Source organism: Dermochelys coriacea, chromosome 15 (assembly GCF_009764565.3).
Source record: "Dermochelys coriacea isolate rDerCor1 chromosome 15, rDerCor1.pri.v4, whole genome shotgun sequence".
Lineage (NCBI taxonomy): Eukaryota > Metazoa > Chordata > Testudines > Dermochelyidae > Dermochelys > Dermochelys coriacea.
Window position 1 is genome coordinate 17,284,767 of NC_050082.1, and position 18,088 is coordinate 17,302,854.

An 18,088-nucleotide genomic window follows, 5' to 3' on the forward strand; every position below is an offset into this window, starting at 1 on the left:
AGCTGTTTCCCTCAGAGTTTCTCTCAACTGACTGCTAGGCATTTTACTAAAGATTTCTCTTGTGCAACTGCCTGACTAAAATACAGCACACCCTTACCATAAAGTCCTTTGTTACAACATCTTTGCTATAAAGCTGCAAAAACCTTGGCTCCCAAGTACATTAAAACCTTATAAACCTGCCTTCATTTTAACCATGCAATATTTCAACACACAAAGTGTTTCGTCTGAAAGATAGCCCTTTAATGAGGAAAAGGGTAAAATATATAAACCAAACCTCATTACAGCTTAATTTCTGGGAGATAAGCAAGCTGTTATAAAATGAATCTACAGCAATCACATTTTATACAGCTTGAAGGTTTAACTCTCTTAAAGAGCCCTGGCCACACTGAGGATGAGTTTAAAAAAAAAAAAATGTATTGGGCCACATCCAGAATTTTGGCTCTACTCCCAGCTACATATTGTATGTTTTGTATACTGTCACAAGTTGTGATGTCAAACACTACTGCAGCTCAACAAAATGACCTGTCTGCTGGAAGTTAGGAGGCTGATTCCAAGTTATTATAGGTTTCAGAGTAGCAGCCGTGTTAGTCTGTATTCGCAAAAAGAAAAGGAGTACTTGTGGCACCTTAGAGACTAACAAATTTATTAGAGCATAAGCTTTCGTGAGCTACAGCTCACTTCATCGAAATGCATCCGATGAAGTGAGCTGTAGCTCACGAAAGCTTATGCTCTAATAAATTTGTTAGTCTCTAAGGTGCCACAAGTACTCCTTTTCTTTTTGCAAGTTATTATAGACACACATACCCTTATGCCTTGTCCACATACGGCTTTAACTATGCTGGTATAGTTAAAGTGGCAACGCCCCCCAGTATATATACAATTATATCAGTATAAAAGGTCAGTGAAGTAATATAAAAATTACCAGATATAAAGTGCCCTCATACCAGTATAACTGTGTCTACGCTAGAGCTTTTACTGGCACAACTATATTGGCTAAAACAAACCCCTGCAAATCACACACTTTGTTGACAATAGTTATACTAGTAACATTTTGAAAGTTTTAGGCATTAGACTGTGAGCTTCTCCAGCAGAGATTGTCTCTTCTAGAATGTCTCGATAGGGCCTACCACATGGATTCTCAATGTGAGGCTCATAAACAGGTGTTAATGGATACGATCCTGCCCTTTTCATATTGCTAAGTGGAAGGAGATGAAGGAGGGAGCTCCAGTGTGAGCAAGGTTGGACATATTGTGAGTGCTACCACAAACAAATACATAATAATAAATACCTAGGCCCTTAAACGTTAGACAGCTTTGCTGATTATATACACACCCCTCCATCTTGATAATCAACAAGAATGGTGAAAAGACAGAAAAAAAGTCTACGACCTTTTAAAAAACGAGTTTCTGACATATTAGGATGGCTCTAAAAATGTTTACTGAATGTGGAAGTAGTTCTTTTTTTAAAAAAATAGGAAAATTCTATTATTTCCCATAAACATCAAAAAGAAAAAAACAAGTGAGCAAGCAAACATAATAGGACAAAATCTTCTTCCAGAGACTGAGCTATTTGCCTACCACAAAGAACACCCTGAATTGGAATGGTTTAGAGGACTCCAACCTTTTTGCAGTCTTAATTTAATCAAGAAACCATCATTGATTATAATTCTTCCAGCCCAGCCTGTTGGCTCTCACGGCTGAAAGGAAAGCTTAGCGATGATTAGGTATTTACTACAATCGATTAAGAAAACAGTGAAAGATTAGTGTAAAGGTAACTGGAGAGGAGAATGGCTTAAAATTTTTTTTAAAAAAACCACAGCCAGGAAAGGCACTTCTTTCCATCTTTGATTTGCAAAGTCCATTTATCATCAGAAGATGGGAACGTAGCAATAGTTGAGGCACAGTCAGAAAATTAAACCAACCAAACAAAGAAACCCATGAGGTTCTTTTGTTCCTGGATGTTCTGTTTTGGACAATAATATAGAAGGATCAGAATTTCAGCAAAGGATAGTCTTGCTTCTTTGTTGCTATTACACGATCCGGGTCAACAGCAGGATGAAACCCTGCCATTGTTACTATGACGAGGTTAAGATAATTATTTCCCCTTATCTTCTTGCTATAGCTCATAATAAATTAAATTCTGGACTGAAGGCAGCATATTTTTCTTCACTGATTATTAATACAGGTTTCAGCACTAAATACACAGCTCTCTCTATAGTAACAGACAAGTTTTTGCAATTGCAGTTTTCAGAGAAGACCTCTTAGTGGGACATAAGACCCCCAATACTCTGTTGAGCTACAGAATTAGAAGCAATAACCTGGCTTTGACTCCAATCCCCATATACTTTCCCATCTTCAAATTTTACTGACAAGATTATCTCTTCAAAGCCTACAGTGAAGGAACAAGAGATTTTTTCCCCCTTCAGTCACAGGAGACTTATCCAGCTCATAATGACATTGCCACAGGAAAAGACTGTGGGCTGGACAAGTTCGAACCAGTCTGTCAGTGAAACTGTCAAAAAAAAAATCACAGAAAGTCTAGTGTTAAAGTACACTAGCATGTGTCTTGCATTAACTCAACGTTTCTGTTTACTTTCATAAATTTTTCCCCTTAACCATACAATTAAATGGGTAAAAACTATTATTGGGTGCAGCTGCCACTTCATTTTACAGCATTCCATTTTCGTTTGTAAGTGATGGAGAATTTGGGGTCTTGGAAGGCTGACTTGTGACAAGCCTGTAACAAGGCCCTGAGCTAACAAGTTAGCCTTTAGCTGCCATGGAACTGTCAGCAAAGCACTGGCTTGGAGACAGAGAGACAGAAAGAGCAAAAGACAGAAAAAGAGACCAATTCAGCTGAGAGAAACCAAGCTAAATCAGTCCCAAGTGCCCATGTTGGAGAGACTTGATCTCATACCTTGCTTGTTATCAAGCCACTCCTGATACGAGGCAGCTCCAGTTCCGCTGAGGTCTACAGACAAAACAAAAAGTTTCATTCATATCAAACACAAATAGTAGAAACCTTGTTTAAATGGCAACCTTCCTGGAGCAGTACATTATCTATGCATGGCCCTAGTGGTTTAAATAGGCAGTGCTGTTTCGCACCAACCCACGGTGGTGAATTTCTTTGTCCTTAGGAGTAAGTGCATGGCACTGTTCCTCCAACTCTCCCCATCTGGTTCCATGCTGGTGAGGGGCTACGGGATGGAAATACTCAAGGAGAGAAGAGGGGGTAGGGAAATGCCATAGTGGGTAGGTTCCTCTACCAAAGAAATGCTGGCATATAAAATTTGTATAGAGTGTCCCTTTAAGGCCCACAAACATAATAAATCAGTGGTTCTCAAACAGTGGTCTGAGGAACACTTTGCTTATAGTTCATGGAAAGCTGGCTGGTCGAAGGGTGCTGGCTCTCCTTTTGGTTTCTAGTCAGTGTGTCACATTAAGGAAACTAAAAATGCATTACCATATTTTCTTAACATTATTTTTCCTCATAAGCAATTGCTGTAGTTGCCAAAGACTTTATTTGATCATCAGCGGGAGGGGAAACGGTCCATGAGACATTTACTCTATTAAGAGCTGTCTCACATAATGAAAACAAATGGTGGAATCTCTGTTATTAACTGTAGTAATAACCAATCTTTAAAATAATAATTATTAGCAAGGTTCTAAAGGCGCTCCCATATCAGCGTGCAAAGTGACAGAACCCCTGTACACATGGGGATTTTGACTATGTTTAATAACATGGTTTAAACTCCTTTATGGCACAACCAGGTTCCAACATGGCTTGGACATAGTGTGAACAGATTCAAGCAGGGTTAAAAACCCCAAATTAAACAATGTTCCTATATGTTTTTCTACCTGGACATAAAATTGTTTGGCATTCACGCTGGCAATCTAAACCATATTATAATCCAATTCAGTCACAATAGAGTTTGAACAGTCCTTAAAGCAAGGTTGTAAAACACACCCCAAAAGCCTGTGTAAATCAAGGCTTTTCTGAGGCCCATGTGCACTGTGCACATACGGAAGTTACTAAATACAGGCAGTAACCAGGCTGAGTCCAGACATGGTGCCTAGCATGATTCCTCACAGTGTGAATGTTCTATGTTTAAACCTTGCTCATGAGCAGGACTGTAACATGATTATCAGGCTAGCTGGGATTTAGCTCAGCTCTGCTGTGCAAATGGGGCATGTCAATTGTCTCAACCTGGTTACACTGAAGGTGGCTCTAGCTGCACTGGTGATAGGACCTCCCATAGGATTTGACGTTAACACTCCATTCATCCCTACTATTTCAGTCTAGGTGTCAGTAGATACACAAGACAGCAGCGGGCAAATCTGTTTACGAAGACAACCTTCACCGTGCAGAAGGGACAGGAAGCCTGCTCTCCTAGACAATGATTCCCAAACACCAAACATCAATTACATTTCTGTCCCTACAAAATTTGAACAGCTCCCTAAAAACGTAATGCTCTGTTATTCCTTGTATGTACTGCAAATGCAATTCCACAAAAGCTGGCCTTGTATCTTTGCTCAGCAAACAGCTGGCAATGGCTCCTGGCACACACACACAAAGATTCAGACTGGATTTGTAAGATTTCACATTCAGCAATAGTATTTAATGAATAAAAAGGAAAAATTTAAAGTTGCCCCAATGTTTATGGTGTGTAAATCTGAGATAATAGATCTTCTTCCTAATCCTAATGAGGTCTTCCCATTAAAATCTTTATTAGCTTCTAGCTCAGCAGATTGCCAAAAGGTTCATCACAGTTTCCTTATCGCTCAGTACCAAGATCTGCTTTAACTTTTACAAATAGCTCTGAGATATTTCCCAGCTTATCAACATTGCCAAGCAGGCCGTCTTATCATTACTATTGCAGATAAAATAAATGAGCTTGGGATGATATGAATAATGGCATTTTCTGTAGGTTGGTTTCCCATTACATTTTCAACAGATTGTAGATTTAAACTTGAGCACACACAAAAAGGAGAGGGAGAGGATTTATTTTAAAATTTACCTTTGTTGCCTTAGTGTCTAGCATGTATTTTTAAGCTCACATGAAAAGAACAGGCAATTAATTTTGAGAGGGACTAGAAAAGCCTCAATTCTCCTTCTCTGAAAATCCCCAAATGCACAATTACTTCTGGGACGTTTCTTCAGCTGCATTTGGTGGATAGTGGCAAGGAGAACACTGCACACTGCCTAATGAAGCCATCTTCATTAGTATCTTCCCTTCTCTAGCTGCTACGTGCATCAGTCAGACTGGGAATTGAAATAATGAAAAGCAACAGAATTATATCTGAATAAAAACACTGGGCGACAGAGGTCTCCAAAGCCTTCTTGTGTCTGATTAGACTGTGCACATGTGGCACATTAATAGTACAGGGAGAGTTTAACACAGCAAAAACTAGGGCACTGAAGAGACCAGAACACTGAAAGACCAATATATCTCTCAGTTTTCATGCCAGCAAGCAGGGAGGTCATATTCTGGTAACCACTTTTCATCTGGAAATCGCTACAGGATTAAATGCATTCCTGTTCCCCAAATTCCCTGTCACTGCATCAAGGTTATCTATTATTGGCAGTGACAGGTGAAAATTAATCTCCTAATTATTTCTTGCTGCATAATCTGCACTGAAGAAGTAACATAAAAGGATTACAGTGCACCATCTATGGAAAGCTTTTCTAGGGAGCCAATCATATTGTGGGATAGGAGGCAGGTGTTAAAGAGGTATTTGTGAAGGATTTCCAACTATTCTGCAGACAAACTACATTACAGCTTTATAATCTAGAGCTTTGGAGTGAGGATCCACTTGTAGGTGACTTAATGGCACAGTCTTTATTCTGCTGTTGATTACTTAGGGAAGAATAATGATTTGTACAGAACGTGTCTTCTAGGCAGGAAGGCGTTGTGTATCAAGTGCTAGAAAACTATACCTAGTCACTGCAGGAGTGTAGTCCAAGTAGAGATTTAATTTTCCCCACAGAAGCACTATGAAATTATGACAGGTTTCAGAGTAGCAGCCGTGTTAGTCTGTATTCGCAAAAAGAAAAGAAGTACTTGTGGCACCTTAGAGACTAACAAATTTATTTGAGCATAAGCTCACGAAAGCTTATGCTCAAATAAATTTGTTAGTCTCTAAGGTGCCACAAGTACTCCTTTTCTTCTTACTATGAAGTTACCAGCCTTTGGCTTCAAATAACCATCTTTTTTTCCCCACCCCATTTAATACAAGATAAAAATTCTTGTAGCTACTTGGGACTGCAATCTAAGTCAATGATGAGATGAGGCTGGTAAAGGTTAGCCAGCCACATTTTCAATAAACACATAAATGATCCTTTGTAACACACTTTCCACAAAAACACAAACTAAACTGTATGCTTTTAAAAGTAAACATCTTTTTTTAAATCTATGCTTTACAAGCTAGACAGGAAAATCTTTGACTTCAATGTAAAAATCTCAGTTGTCTTGAAATGATAGAGTTACAGTAAACTCCATCACTCCAACTCACTTTGCATGTGCACAAAAGCAGGTTTTATTTTTAAAAGACCAAACGTTGTCTTAAGCTTTAGCCTGTTCAAAACAACTTTAAAAGCGGAACATGTTGAAGCCTCTCAATGTTGAAGCCTGGCACTAATTTGCATCTTTTCAGAGAAACCAAATCCTGTTCCAGCTTTGAAAATAATGTATTGATATAACAAGCATAACCACACTGATTTAAGTTTGAATCACCTCACTTAGGCATGATAGGTAGATTTGAACAGACTGTTGGCACTTTAAAGATACAAAAATAAAACTCTCATAGTATAGTAAAGTTATCAGCTCCTTGAAACTGGGAGCCATACCTGAATGAATTATTGTACTGTACTTTAATAATCACAAGATAGCATACAAAATATGAAAAAACATCATCAATAAATTGTTGTAAGGAGGGTCTGGACTTCAAATAAGGCAACTGCAACTTTATTTCTAGTAAAAATTGTTTAACTACACAAATGACAATTACCAAAATCACCACTAGGGGGCACTATACTGCCTTCACTGCTTAGAATTAGCAAAGTAACATTGGTGGTTGTTTTTGAAATAAAAATAACACTTTAATGTGCTTTTATCTGCAGGAAAAATACCGGATACTGTTTTTTTTTTTAACAAGCCATTTAAAAACCTATTAGAATTGCCAGTATGAGTAGAGATGTTAAATTAGCATTCAAATGAAAGGAATTCCCCATTAGCTATAGAGTTCTTATGATTCTTCATTCTGTTCATCTGCAGATTTAAAAAACTTTAAATCCACATGTAATAGTATATATAACATTGTGATAATCTAGATTTTCAGCTCCCAAGGGTTAAAAGCTCTATTTAGAATACGAAAATAAACATCTTGAACTGGTGAGAATGGGGGAGGGTGGAAATGAATAATTTCCCTATTAAAACAATTGTCAGTGAAACTTTAAAAATATTTAATTTTAACAACTATTTTATTCCATTGGTGAAATTCAGGTCTTTGGAGGTCCTAACTACTAGGACTCTGAAAACACACACCAGCTAACTAGGCATATTAGATCAAACAAGATTATGCATACATATTTTTTATTTAGAGAAGTATTAAAATTTTTTCTCAATATGGATAAAACCATTTGAGTTTACATCACTAAGGTTAGAGATTATCTTTTCATTCAGATCGATCTACCACAGATAAACAGAAATAATTTAATGAGGGCTGTGATAGAAGTATAACCTTTTAATGTTTAATCTTTGGTATTAAATATGTCACACAAAATTAATGACTGCCGTTTCAGATTTTTTGGACATTTTAATTTCTTAGTAAATTACCAAACCTCTGTAAATGTAATTACTAAAAAGAGAGATTCCGCCCCCGAAAATCTCAAAGTAATATGCCAATTTTACTATCACTGCCCATTTTTTACAGTATTGTCTCATTTACAGAAGTCTGAAGTATAAATTATTATGCACAGGCATTTCAGAAATATGCTCCACAGCAACTTCATTATGTGATGTACAGATTCTCCCAAGAGATATTATGTAATGGCAATTTCTCCTTCCTCTCCCTAAGGATTATATTTCTCATTACATCTCCTGGTAATTGATCAGCTTAGGAAACAATTTCTGATAAACCCTTAAGTTTCCCTACCTGGGTCACTGTTTCCACCCCACACTCAGCATCACAAAAGACCACAAGAAACAATAAAATATATTTCCATTTGTGATACCAAAGTGTTTTCCCTAATTTACCAGTAATATTTGTTGACAGTGCTATTTGGTGAGAGAGAACACATTCTGGTAAATAGCATGTCAGAAAAAAGAAAAGGAGTACTTGTGGCACCTTAGAGACTAACAAATTTATTTGAGCATAAGCTTTCGTGAGCTACAGCTCACTTCATCGGATGCATTATGATGAGCTGTAGCTCACGAAAGCTTATGCTCAAATAAATTTGTTAGTCTCTAAGGTGCCACAAGTACTCCTTTTCTTTTTGCGAATACAGACTAACACGGCTGCTACTCTGAAGCATGTCAGACTGACTTCAAGTCATTTTGTAATTTCACACAGTCATTGAAGTTAACCAGGATGTGTATTCTCTTCTGATTATACAAATAATTTAACTTTGAAAGAATCTTCTGTGATTACCTAAAATTTGTGTGAGAGAGTGTGACCAATTTCTGCCTCATATCCAGATTGGAGTCTTTGGTTATTATGGGTCCTTCAATGCGAGGATAATGAAAAGCAAGCCTATTTAAGGTATAAAATGAAGTATATGCCTATGCTTTCACAATGTATTATATAGCAAAGGTTAGTTCACTAAGGAATTAATTCCTTCAAGTGTAATTTTTGTCCAACATATACTCCACTAAATCTTTTGTAGTTCTTTTGGTTAGGAAATAATCTAATATTTCCACTCTTTACCAAAGTTCAGTATTTCACCTCATATTCAACCTATGTACAATTTCAAGGTCAGCAAATACCAATTAATATTAAATACCTCTAGGTTAGCAACAGACTTCTAAAGTATACACTGACACCTTTCCTACATTGGGTGCTGGACTTATTTGTCTTGCTGCTATTATGTTAGGCAAACATGTACTACCAGTTCCAATGGATTTCAGAGTAGCCGCCGTGTTAGTCTGTATTCACAAAAAGAAAGGGAGTACTTGTGGCACCTTATAGACTAACAAATTTATTTGAGCATAAGCTTTCGTGAGCTACAGCTCACTTCATCGGATGCATTCATCGGAATGCATCCGATGAAGTGAGCTGTAGCTCACGAAAGCTTATGCTCAAATAAATTTGTTAGTCTCTAAGGTGCCACAAGTACTCCTTTTCTAATGGATTGTCTCTCTTTATGCAAAGCCAGCTAATAAAATAACATGGGAATATAATTTTGCTCATTTCATACACTGCTGTTCATTTACAAAAATAGACTCAGCGTCCCTTGCAAAAATAAGACTTACAATTTCACTCAATGTAATCCACCTTTAAAGTAACATTTTTTAGAAAAATGGGGCAGCTGTTTTAGAGAACTGATGTTAATGAAGGAAATTCTTCAAAAGAACATTAAAAAGTGTATCATTTATAAGAAATTAATGCTGTGTGTTGAAATCAAGCTTCCCTTCCTTGCAAGTCTGCATGTGGGGAAAATCGGATTTATACATATACACAAACCACTGAAGTAAACTCTGATCAGGGATGACCAGAGATTTAACTCCTTAGGAATAAGAACAGGAAGCTTCTGTTTCCATGTAATACCTTAACAGTCTTTTCCAGTTGAGACAGACTTACTTTCAGGGGTGGATAATGAAGCAAATAAATCCAGCAGGTATTGTGGAGGTTAGACCAGCTGAGGAGTCTTGTGTTAGACAATCTCCAGGACCCAAAGCAATCATTGAGAACAGTAAGTAACTTAGATATCTAGACATATTTGTTCTATATGATGAAGTCAAAAGGATCTCTGATACTATAATCTTTCAGGAAATAAGGATATGTACAGAAGTTAGTTATTTTATCAGCCTGATGACATACATACACACACAATTCTTCCATAAGATTCTGCCATCCCCTAAACATTAGTTCACTGTTTAAAAATGAATTCAAATACCCCCTTTTTCCAAATTCCTTTTTCAAGATATCTTTGGTTACCCAGTGACTTCATCCCTGAAAAACTGATAACCTTTAAAGATTCAATCCTGAATTTTTAATGGGATTAAATATTTCTTTTCTGTTAAGTAGATAGTGGGGAAAAGTAGACACATTGACAATAACATCATCCAAGCAGTCAACTCAAACCCTGTATTTCAATTTTGCCAAAACAATTCATTAGACTTTGGAATGCTGTTAAGGTGTTTGTTCAGCCAAATGACACCACCTTAAAATGGACAGATTCTTAAGGACCATTTTTAACTTCTTATCCTTTGTGATTAAGGAATTTTAACTGTGCTGAATGAGTTAACTATCGGCTACTTTATATAGTTAAAATTTCTAACAGAGGTTTAACTTTATTTTTGTTACAATTAATTAACAGTATTCTTGGACAAATATATCCGCTACACAGTATTCTGGAACAAGGACAAAACTGCCAAGAAAATACGCAAAAGAGACAAGTTGTGGATATTGTATTGAAGCGTTCTACATATGAATGTACAGATTTGGTTTGGGTGGGTGGAATAAATAGGTCATTTTGAGATCATGTTACTACTTTCATTCCTTCCTTATTTGTGTATGAGGGCATTTATCAGCACTTTAATAGGTTCAGTTTCCCTGATTAATTATGCTTGGAATTGTTGATTCTAATAAGTTTCTCAGTCATTATGCATGCCTTCCTTTGAGATGTTGAAGACTCCTTGTAAATTACAAGAAGGTGTCCCCCGTGGGGGGGTCTGCTATTATTATTTTATTGCTTGGATTTAATAAATGTTTCTCTACTTACGTGTTGTTTTAACTTTTCCTGTTTTACGTGGGCTTGTGTGAAACCCTCAACATTTATCTCCCTTTCCTCGTACATCCTTCAGCAGACAGGGAAACTAGGTAATGAAACACATGCACCCCTTTCCTTCTTGTACACAATCACTACATCTGCAAGAGAAATCTCCTCCCATGTCCGTTCTGTGAAGGCAAAGTTTCAAATGTTGTATCGTTCCCAGATCCCTGATTCCAGCAGCCCTGGTCTGGAAATACAGCTCTGTGTTTGCTGATGAAGGTAACAATTCACTATTTATTATTTTCCCCCTTCTTAAACTGAGGGGGAATATGTGGTTTGCACAGAAGGAATGTGCAAAACAGATTGAAAAACAGGCTGCCTATGAAAAAGCGACACACTTCCCAGCACATCTCAGAAGGCTCTTCCCTGTTAAGTCTGGTTTAAACATTTTTTTTAAACCTTCCATAAATCTGCATTGAGTATTTTTTATTTTTTGCCTGTTTGTTTCAAAGCAGCCGGACACAGTTTCTGATTATTGGTGCTTTTACAACGGATGCATCTGGAAAACTCAAAGAAAAGAAAAAGAAACCCCATGGAAAGCAGGAAGAAATAATGAGAAGGACAAAACCTGGGGTAAGATTCGGAAAATTAAACAACCTCGTCAATTTCACTGACATTGACAAAACAACACAGACACACACAACCAACCACCATGCACCAGGCGGAAAACAGGGCGATTTCCTTCTCCTGTCTGACCGCAAAGCCACTTAACTCATCATCTCCTGAGGCAAGGGGGAAAATATATCTAACCCTACTCACCCTCCCAGACAGAGGTGCAAAAACGAAACAATGCGTGACGCCTACATGCTCTGAACTGGCCATGGAGCAAAGACAGGGGTAGGGGTAGTAATGGGGGGGAAGACGACACACAATGCGTCTTCCCCAATCCCCCCCCCCCCCAAAATGTGCTTTTACTTACCCCAGCTGCAACGCTGCCGGAGAGCCGCTACAATACAATCAAAAGCACAGCTGGGCAACTTCAGGAAGAAGGGATAATCCACAATGCGAAAAAAGAATAGATATATGTGTGTAAACACACGCACACACACATACACCCCCCCCCGGGGGTGTTCGGGCGGGAATCCAGATCAGTCTTAATCCATAGACAAAATGTGCTGATCAGCTCCGGCGGGTGCTACGGGGGTGGGTGGGGGGGGGGGGGAGGCGAGCCTGGCTCTGTTTGCACAAAGGAGCATAAAAAACAACCACCCAGGGAGATGCCCTGGGATCCCGGCTCCCCGCCTCCAGCCCCTCCGCTCGCAGCTTCTTCCCCGTGCGGGCGGCGGCCCCGGCCCCGGCGCGTTCCGGGTTCCACGCCGGGATTCCGGGCGCGGGGGTGCACGGAGAAGGGGCAAAGCCGCTTTTGTCGCCGCTGTTGTTTTGATTCCCTGTCCCGTCGTCGTCCCCCCACCCCTCGCCCCTCCAAAAAACAAAAACACAAAAACCGGAGAATGTTTTTCAACTCAAAGTTTGTCTCTCCCTCCCCGTCCGTTGGTGTGGTGTGGGGGTGTGCTGGGGGGGGGGGTTTGGTTTGGTTTGGTTTCCCTCCCCCCCACACCCCGCGCTTGTATCCAGAAACTCAGCTCAGGAGCCGGAGCGGGCCCCTGGTGCTGATCCAGGCAGCGGCGGTCATTGCGAAGCCAAAGCCAGCCCGGTTCCGACCGGCATCAGGCAGGCGGCGGCGGCAGAGGAAAGAACCGGGCCCCCCCCCCCCCGCGGCTGGAGATTTCTTCCGCTCCTCCTTTCCCGCCGTCAAGTCTTGCGAGCCATTATTCCCACGCGCGGAAGTCCACGGGACCCCGAACCGGCGGCGGCGGCGGCGCCCGGGCAGCGAGACCCCGCGCTGCGCTGGGCTGGGCTCCGCTCCTCCGGCCACGCTGCTCCGCAAGCAACTGCGAGCGGCTCCGTGGTGGCCCTGGCGGTGGCGGCGGCGGCAGCGCCGAGCCAGGCTAGACTAATCCAGGCACGAGAGACAGATCTCTCCTCCCCACAGCGGGGCTGGCTGGGCGGAGAAACCTTCCCCCACTCGCAGCGGCGTCTTCCTCCCCCAGGAGAGCCGGGGCGCTGGTCCTCAGCAGAGCGGGAAGGGGAAAGCCTCTTGCAACCTCGATTGTCCAAATGTCACTGGGGGGGGACGACCCCCTGGATAAATTCGGATCGGGGGGGGGGGGATACACCACCCAGGGGATGTCTAATGATTTATGGTCACCTTGAAATGAAGGTTCCGTTGATAAATGAATGGTAATCGGGCTATTCAATATATCATCACGGCATGCCTGATATATTTTAATAAATGGTTACTCAGGTGTTCGAGTCTGATAGGCAGGTTGCTTATAACCAACAGCAATGCTTATAACTGCCACTAACACACCTCCTCTTCATGGCTGCAACACCTATTGATCATTTATTAACCCTTGATTACCCATTTCTCCGTGGAAAGTGCGACATCATGAACACACATTGGGGGATGTAACCCCATTTTGGAAGAGCGTGCATAGGGGGTGGGGGGGCAGATCACTGAGGTTCAGACCATGAAATTTGTAACTAACTAGATAGATATTTTTCAGAGTGGTAGCTGTGTTAGTCTGTATCAATAAACAGAACAAGGAATACTTGTGGCACCTTGGAGAAATAAATTTGTTAGTCTTTAAGGTGCCACATGTACTCCTAGATAGATATTGTACTAAAAAAATGGCAGTTATTAATATATATTATAAAGGGGTGTGTTATAGCCCTTTCCCCTACCTTTCACCTATCCTACTTTGATTATAAGATCTTCAGAGAGGGATCATTTATTCCTCCCTGTTTGTATAATGCCTAGCACAATAGGGCCAGATCTTGGTTGGTCCCTACCATAATAAACGTGATTAATAACTAATAGAGATGTTATCTCCAGTATCTGCCAAATCCTGTCTTGTGTAATTATGTACTCACACCTAAATTCAGCCTGCAGTTTCACTCTGTGGATTACACTGAGAGTGCCTTGAGGCAGCCCCAGAACTGGCTGCATTTCAGTGTTGGAGGAAGTGTTCTTTACATATAATGTGAATATCAGTCAGTGAAGTGCTCTGAGATTCTTCCGGTTCAAATGTAGTAAATATATGTAAGTTACTGGTATATTATTATTACATCATTAGGTGTGAGCATTTTATAATTATTAGTATATTATATTTCTGTGTATAGTTATTGTGACTATTATATTATTAAATCATTATGTATGATAGTAGATGCAATAAGTACATTTCAAGGGATTTCTATTGACATTTAGAAATTCATTAATTTTTATTATTAAACCACATGGAACAAAGGACTCCACATACAGATTGTGGGACTCTAGATGTATGAAGTTTCATTATTTCTTGTGATTCTTAGCTAGGTTGGCTGGTTTCCTTCCCCCTTCTTAAGTAAAGACACTCTGCTATGCCTTGGGTTAAATTTTAAAAGCATCAGATGCAGATGAACTAGCTAACATAAGCTGCAAAGAAACCAGTTGGACAAGGATTTTCAGACCTGCCTGATAAGATGGAACCACAAGAAAGAATATACATTTCAGGCCATACCTTGCTACTGTTCCACACACAGAATACCCACATGCAGAACACTCATTGAAGTCAAAGGGAGATTTGCATAAAAATAGATGGTAGGATATGACCCTGGACCAGCATCCTGATATTGAAACTGTGGCTTTCTTGTGCAACCTGGCTCCAATGCAGGTAATAATCACAAGCAGGTTCTCAAACGTTGCTTGTGCTGCAGGGCAGTAAAAGCGTCTAAAACCCGTACCTCGACCCTAGGTCACTAGGGTTCCTGAATTTATGGTACAGCTTCTCATGAAAGAGCAGATGTTGGAGACAATATACATCTGTATCTTTTCAGCAAGAGAACTGGATGCCAATCAGGGTTAATTTGGGATACATTTACAAGAGTGCACAGCATGACCTGAGGTACCTCTTTATTGTCCTGCTACAGACCCGCTAAATAGATTGCCCTACTACTACACATTAAACCTGCATGAACGTATAAATTCCAAGTGAATTTAAAGGAAGACACAGGGATAGAAAAAGGAAGAAACTTGATGTCACAAATGACACCCAGATGTGAGAACATTGTAAATAAATATCAAAAAGCTCTTCCTCCTTACTCTCATTTCTCAAGGGAAAATACAGGGGGAAATACATATTTCTGAATTTTTAAATATAAATCATCAGTAAGGAATCTGATGATCCTGCTGTCCCTGTGCACACCAACGCCTACTGACTTTAATGGGAATTATGTATACATAAAGACACATGGATCTGGTCCCAAGTACATATCACACTATCATCCCATACACCCAACGTGTGATAAAATGGGGTATGTGAATGGTGATAAATGGTATGTGAAAAATATGAATGGTAGGGAAGTACTTAAGTATGAAACACAAAATTTTAATTCTAATAACTCAGGTCAAGAGCACTGGAAATTGCACTACCAAAAAGGATGTATATAAAAATGTAGTTTTAGATAAAATCTCTAGAGCTATTACAGATTTCTGAGTGAAATCAATACGCAAACAGTGATGCCTCTAAAACTCATCAGTTGCCTTAAAACAGCTAAATAACGATATGCAGTTAGACAGCCTTGGTATTTGCAGCGTTAAAGGTATTTCCTTATATCAACTATAGGAGCACAGTACAAGTGCAAATTCTGCAGACCACGAGGCAACCTCATCTTCAGAAAAGCTGGCAAGTTTTAAGGCCCCTCTTAGAAACTGAAGAGGGGACAGGAGGAGGTGCATAGTAAAGGGCAAAATAGGGAAAGATCCACTGTGAAGGATCTGAAAATTTTCCCTGTGTAGCCTCCTGACTGCAGAGAGAAAAAATGAGAGAGAAAACTGGTTTGAAATGAGAAGGTAGGAATGTGAAGTAGAAACAGAAGGAAGTAGAATCCACATATCACTTTTCCACAAAGGAAGGAGGATCGAAGGATAAGTGGTGCATACAGATTACAACACCAGAGATTTATTTAGCATTCTTAGTTCAGCCCCTAATGTACAAATCCAGATGATAAAATTCGGTGGTATTTGCTTAACCTTCCACCTCAAAGCAGGGTGGTCAGGCATCAGGTTGGAGGTGCAGTGTGAAAACTGAGATGAGATGAAGACATTTACTGTTGTTTGTTTTCTTCATATAACATTGCTCTTTCAGGACTACCTTTTACTTATAGCACAGTATCAGACTAACTAGACCACATGAGGGACTTTATACCATGCCTGTGATAATTTACAAAGTGATCAGATATGATTTTAAGGAGCAGGTATAAGTGATCAGCTAGATACAGTATTAAATGGCTATAACTATCATTTTTACTCCCATTTATCTGAGATGGGCTTCAGCCTACAACAGCACTGCCTGCACCAAGCCGTCGGTTCTAAAAATGACACTCGTCCTAAATAGAAAACATTTTCTGTAGAAATGAATCTAACACACAGAGTACTGACTATAGAAAAAGAAAGCATTTAACCACAGTGTTACATAAAGATGTCATAACACGAGGAAATCAGGACTTTACATCTTTCTGTTTTACAGTCACCAGCAGGGGAGGGGTAGGAAAACACTCGGGAAGGGCTTGGACAAACTAAAGGCTAGGTTCAATTTAAAACAACAACAAACAAACAACCTCTGTCTACCTTCCGCACCATGTGAGCCTCTCACATGAGCTTCTGCTGTGCTGAAGCCAGAGCAAGGTTTTATTGGATCTTTTACTGAATCTTGTAACTGTGCTATGCATTCTCATCAGAGCCTAAAAATATAAATGAAGTGACACACCGATGTGCAGTTAAATTGTTAAAATATGCACTAATTATTTTATTTAAAAAAATTTGTACTCTGGTAGAGCCAAAAAAATCATCTGAGTTCCAGAATGCTATATAAATACCTGAAGTTATCAGTGCTGCACCTACAAGGCAAACCATGGCCCTGAGTTCCTGAGTGTGCAACCTCAGCTCCCAGGCCTGGTGTTTTCTGGTTTTGTGTAGTTGCCTTTTTAGGCCTAAAAATATACATGTAGCAAAACTATTTTAGCATTAGACTATCATATTACATTCAAAATCTCTAGCAGCCAGGCAGCTTAATTTCAACATAGAACTCTCAATTGCCAAATGGGAGGGGGCAGGACCTGAAACTGTCTAAACAAAAGATTTTTTCCCCACTGCGCTTTAAAACCTTCATAAGCAGCATCACATACAGTTATAGAGAAGGCACTCAGCCTCAGGGCATCCAAAGCTATCCAATTAAAGAGAACAAGAATACAGGAGGTGGTACCTCCAGTTTGATTGCTCTTGCCTGGGGTAGCTAAGTCTCAAAATTAAAGTGTTCCCTCTAACTCCCAACAAAACAATTACACATTTGTTTTTAAGACTACATTTCTTTAGCCTTTCCCCTAACAATTTTTGTTATTATAAACTAGCCAGGATAGGAATAACTATCCTTGTCATTCATCCAATGAAGTGAGCTGTAGCTCACAAAAGCTTATGCTCAAATAAATTTGTTAGTCTCTAAGGTGCCACAAGTACTCCTTTTGTTTTTACGAATACAGACTAACACGGCTGCTACTCTGAAACCTGTAAATATCTCTGTAATTCCTCATGAACTTGTATCGCTGCAGATGAAAAGATTCCAAATGATATGAAGAAATGTATCTTTGAAATATATTTAGATTATTTGCAGTTAATTATGATAGAAAAATACCTCATCTGTACATACTGCCAGATACTAGAGTGAAAGTCCCAAGGGTAATTTCTGTTATCTTGGAATAATGGAGGCAGAACTAGATGTTGTATCTGACATTTCAGCATATCATATGCAGTGCAATGAAACCTGTAGTTATGACCACCTGCTATTCATGGTCACCTGAATAAGTCAGTCCCTGAAATATCTATCATTTCCATACTAGCTCACAAGCAGTCACATGCCTAATGTGTTTCCAGATACCCATGGACCTGCCCAACTGTGAAAACTGCATTGCAACCAACCTCCTCAGGGTGGCCAAAAAGGGAACAGCCTTCAGGATGCCAGGGATTTTTCTTTAGACATGAAAAAAACTAGCTATGATTGTT

General features: G+C 39.7%; 1 protein-coding gene across 30 annotated transcripts in view; it reads right to left on the reverse strand.

Annotated features, from left to right (window-relative positions):
* The window catches only part of FBRSL1 (fibrosin like 1), a 770,646-nt gene that overhangs the window by 129,212 nt on the left and 623,346 nt on the right, over positions 1-18,088 (reverse strand). For 19 of the 30 annotated variants that reach the window (XM_043497655.1, XM_038373057.2, XM_038373062.2 and 16 more), the window contains one exon: positions 2,917-2,970. The exons of the other annotated variants lie outside the window; for them this stretch is intronic. In XM_043497655.1, the coding sequence (XP_043353590.1) occupies positions 2,917-2,970 (54 nt within the window). The remainder of the gene's footprint in view (positions 1-2,916; positions 2,971-18,088) is intronic. 30 annotated transcript variants of the gene reach the window in all.